The 4,494-nt window shown below is 36.2% G+C and overlaps 1 protein-coding gene across 13 annotated transcripts in view; it reads left to right on the top strand.

Annotated features, from left to right (window-relative positions):
* LOC106870346 (muscle M-line assembly protein unc-89) overlaps positions 1-4,494 on the top strand; it is a 151,749-nt gene that overhangs the window by 122,659 nt on the left and 24,596 nt on the right. For all 13 annotated transcript variants that reach the window (XM_052977071.1, XM_052977070.1, XM_052977075.1 and 10 more), the window contains one exon: positions 2,246-2,321. In XM_052977071.1, the coding sequence (XP_052833031.1) occupies positions 2,246-2,321 (76 nt within the window). The remainder of the gene's footprint in view (positions 1-2,245; positions 2,322-4,494) is intronic.

Below are 4,494 nucleotides of genomic sequence, written 5' to 3'. Positions count from 1 at the left end.
TATATATATATATATATGACAAGCTTTTTTCAGTTTCTGCCTACCTAAAATCCACTCACAAGGCTTTGATTGGCCCAAGGCTATAATAGAAGACACTTGCCCAAAATGCTACACAGTGGGACTGAACCCAGAACCATGTGGTTGGGAAGCAAGCTTCTTAATATACAGCTGTGCCTGTGCCTATAAATATCGTTTATTTAATGATGCTGCAATAAAAGATAAAATTTTCACAGATTGAACGATTTTGCTCATACATCTTCTGGGCCAAACTGGCCTAGGGCTAAACTATTGTTTCTGAATTAGCATTGAAGCCATAGTAGTGGTGATGTCAGTACTGTGGTTTGGCACAAAGGCTGAGGCAGTGACAGCATTAGCAGTGTTGCTGATGGCACAGTTGGTGTGCATGGCTTTCGAAGTCCAGCCATGTGGAAAGTTTGAGTCAGGTGAATGTAATGGAGAACTCTCAGCATTTGGAATGCACACCCACTGTACATGCTCAGATGGGTAATTGTGCAGGAAAAACTGAGGAAGATTAAAGACAGGCGCTATGCTGGACAAACCTCCAAGATGTGTTTACTGGCATGGACGGTTGTCAGTCGACATTGTAGGAGAAAAATACTTCAAAAGAAGATTATTTGGAAGAATACCATGTATTTCTTTGGAAGAAGGATGTATCAGGTGCAAGTTTGAGATGAAAAAGACGAATTCTAGAAGTTCACTTGAATCACCAATTTTTAGTGAAGATGCAAGCGAAGACTGCAATTCTTTTAGCTCGGGGTGACCAATTTTTAGTGCACGTCAGGCCAAGAGTTTCTTAGGGTCGTCAGGGTCACCAATTTTTAGTAGATGTTGGGGTCACCAATTTTTAGTGAATAGGCACTAAAATAATATCTGACTTTTTATAACAGCAGTGGTATAATACCTTGTAATGCAATAATAGACAATGTTCAGAAGGTTTAATAGAACATAGTAATTTATTATAACATCCTCTTAGCATTAAATCAAGGTTTACTTGACAGCATACAGGGTATAGCATTGAGAGGTATGGTATAAGAGTGTCCTAAGTGAATAAAAGAAAAGTTTGAACTACTTGTTATAGAGCACAAATCCAGAAAAGGTGTGTGCTATAATTCACATGTATCACTCACTGTTACTGTATATTGTAGAATGTGAACAGGATAAATGTTCCAACAGTTCATAAATAGTCATTTAGTTCTAGAGTGTTTCTTCTTTCGATATTGTCCACATGGTGGAGTTGAGTTCTGATAGCGACATGACAAATTACATCTGACTTTCTAGGAGGCTTGGCTCGGACTGATTAAGACTTTCCCATGATTTAGTGACAGGCAGCAGCGTGTATCTATGCACAATGCAAAGCAGTTGGCTGAACCAACCAAATTACGCACAGCCAGATAACAGTTCTGCGAAAGGGAAATAGTGCTCCTACAAACTTATTATTTTTAAGTCTGGTACTTATTCTAGCAGTTTCTTTTAACAAACTAGTAAATTATGGGAACATAAACAAACCATCACTAGTTGTTAGATGGGTGTTGGGGACAAACATAGACACACACACATACACACAGTCAATGGGCTTCTTTCAGTTTCCATCTAACAAATCCATTTACAAGGCTTTGATCAGATCATGACTATAGTAGAAGACACTTGCCCAAGGTGTCACACTGTGGGACAGAACCTAGAACGATGTGGTTGGGAAGCAAACTTCTTACCTCACAGCCACATTCACAATATTTTGAATTAATCATGCATTATCTTGTAGCTTTAAAATTTCAATGCTGTGACTGTTTAATTTTAGAATGACATTGTAGGGTAGGTGTAAGAGGTAGGATCTGGTTGGTTTGAACATAAAACAGGGAGGATATTTGGGCCAGATATAGCTATTTTAAATGCTAAAAGATTAGAGGTGCTCCAACACTCAACATCCAATCTGTAATTTAGACATTGTGCACCTTGGACTACATTAGCTAATGTGTCCTTCATTGATACTATTTTGTTCCAGATCATCCCTGATCCAGTAGAGCTATGATCACAGCCATGACAACCCAACCTTTTATTCAAATGCAGTATATTTTGGGCTATATTATCTAATGTACCCTTTCAACTCCCCTAAGAAAGCACAGAACTTAATGGTCAGAATATCTGCCTTCTCCCACTGGCTTGTATCAAACTTTTGTCACTGACTGGTCAATTAGTTTTATTGGATCTTGGTTTTCTTCTGTTTCAGTTGGAGAAAGTGGACAACTTTGAAGAACGGAAGAAGATTCGTGCACGACTTCGGGAAATTAGAGAAAAGCAGATGAGTAAGTATAGCTTGACAATTATATAACTGTATTTATTGATGTTGTAGTTGTTATTGTTAGTGGTGGTAGTGGTAGTAGTGGTGGTGATGGTGGAGATTGTAATGTTCTTGATGTTAGTGGTACTGCATTGTTGTTATGTTTGTGGTAGGTGTTAAGTTGTCATTGTTCTAGAAGTAGTAGTAGTTGGTGTTGTTGCTGTTATCCTAGCAGCAGCAGTAGTAGTAGTTGTAGTCATTGTCAGTTATGCCAGTATCACCACCACCACCACCACCATACTGCCTCCACTACCTCTACCACTCAATGTGGTAATAATGAAAAATTTGTTGAATTTACAAAGCCGTTTCAAATTAATAATGATTTCAGTTGCCATCTGTGTCACCATGTGGTACCTGTTTACAATTACGTGGACTGTGTACAGCAGTACTGTTAAGTCGATTGAGTAGCTAGGTAGGTGGACAGTAGAATAGATAACACAGACGGTAGATACTGTGACTACACAGAAACCAGCTGTTTGTTAATGAGATACCTAATTACCATTAAAAAGATTTGATTGTAACCAGGTAGCCAGTTATATCAACAATACAGATAAATAGATGGTTCAGTAATATAACTAGTAGCTGTAGGTAACCAATCCACTATAACCAAACAGTACAGAAATATAACTAGGTAACCAATCCACTATAACCAGCGTTGGATTAACCATTAAGCAAAATAAGCATGTGATTAGGGTTTCAAGTGAAGGAAGGCACCACAGAAATGGTAAATGGTTTACAGCACAAAAGAAATCACTTTAAACTTGCTAAAATAATACCCGAGATGTCTTCTCTCTAGTAAGTATAGAAGCAGATATGTTACATAAGATGAATTTTGAGGATCTGATCAAAGATTTTGCAATTAAAAAAAGGAGGAAAAACCCTTTCAGATATAAATAAAGTGGAAGTATGCAAAAATAAACATTATTTTCCATCTTACTGTTAGTTTTGTTTCATTTTGAAAAATAAAAATTTATTTTATGGTTTATATTTGTTTATATTTTGAATTATATATTGGGGCACTGAAATCTTTTAAGTGCTTTGGGCCTCTATAGGTTCTAAGCACTTAATATTAATTATATACATCCCATTACATACACACATACAAAGCACAAATGTGTACACACACATACACTGTAGTGTAACCTAAATGATTAACAGCTTGGCTTCTTTACCATGGGAAGTATCCATGAAAGAGTAATTCCTCTTTTCAACTTTTAAGGGGTCCAGCTATGGATTTGTGGTGATCATGACTTGCTCAAGAAAACATTGATAAAGAGCTAAGTGACCCTCGAGTCTTGCGTAGTAATTTGCTCCTTCAAAAGTTCTATGGTATTGTTGTTATTTAAACCCAGATCTGTCCTGGACCTGTGGATCTGTTATCAAGCACAGCCTATTATTTGTTCAGAAATAGCATACCTAAGACTATATCATAATTCAATATGTACTTTCTTACAACTCTATGATACAAGGGAGATTTTGCTGTTATTTTTAGCAGGTTGAGCAACCATATAGAGATCTCCTTTCCCCTATCCTAGGAGGTCATCTAGTATATGACGTATACTTCATCAGAAGAACTGACTGGCCATTGTTCCAAAGATATATGTCAGCTGTTAGAAATAAGATGAGTCAGTAGATTCTAGTTTGCTGAAATATAGGTGAAAAAAAATATCGTTTCAAGAATTTATCAGTGTTTGAAGAATTGGTTTATTGTACCTTTTTACTCTGGATTTACTCCCATACTGCATTCTTTTCTTACCACACACACACATGTGAGGTGAGAATTCTGTTTATTTATATATATTTTTAGAACAATACTATGCTAACGAGCGAAATCTAGATTTATTCTAGTAATCGCGAAATCGGTCGATACATAGTTAAGTTTTTTAAAAGAAAGTTGGTCGTCTTCTGTTTGGTTGTTATTCCTCGCATTCGGTACTAAATGTGGTTATTTTGAGAAGTCCACTGTGTGGCATTATTATTTTTTCTGTAGTAATGCCCATTATATAAATATAAACAAATAATTATATTCTTGGGAATAGAAATTTCCCTTATGAATTTTTTTACACACTGGCTTCTTGATAAAATTCTTGTAAAAGAGTTTTATCCCCTTTTGAATTTATTAATCAAAAATATATATA

The sequence above is a fragment of the Octopus bimaculoides genome, chromosome 26 (assembly GCF_001194135.2).
Source record: "Octopus bimaculoides isolate UCB-OBI-ISO-001 chromosome 26, ASM119413v2, whole genome shotgun sequence".
NCBI lineage: Eukaryota > Metazoa > Mollusca > Cephalopoda > Octopoda > Octopodidae > Octopus > Octopus bimaculoides.
The sequence above is the reverse complement of the archived record's forward strand: the minus strand, read 5'-3'. Positions and strand labels throughout refer to the sequence as shown.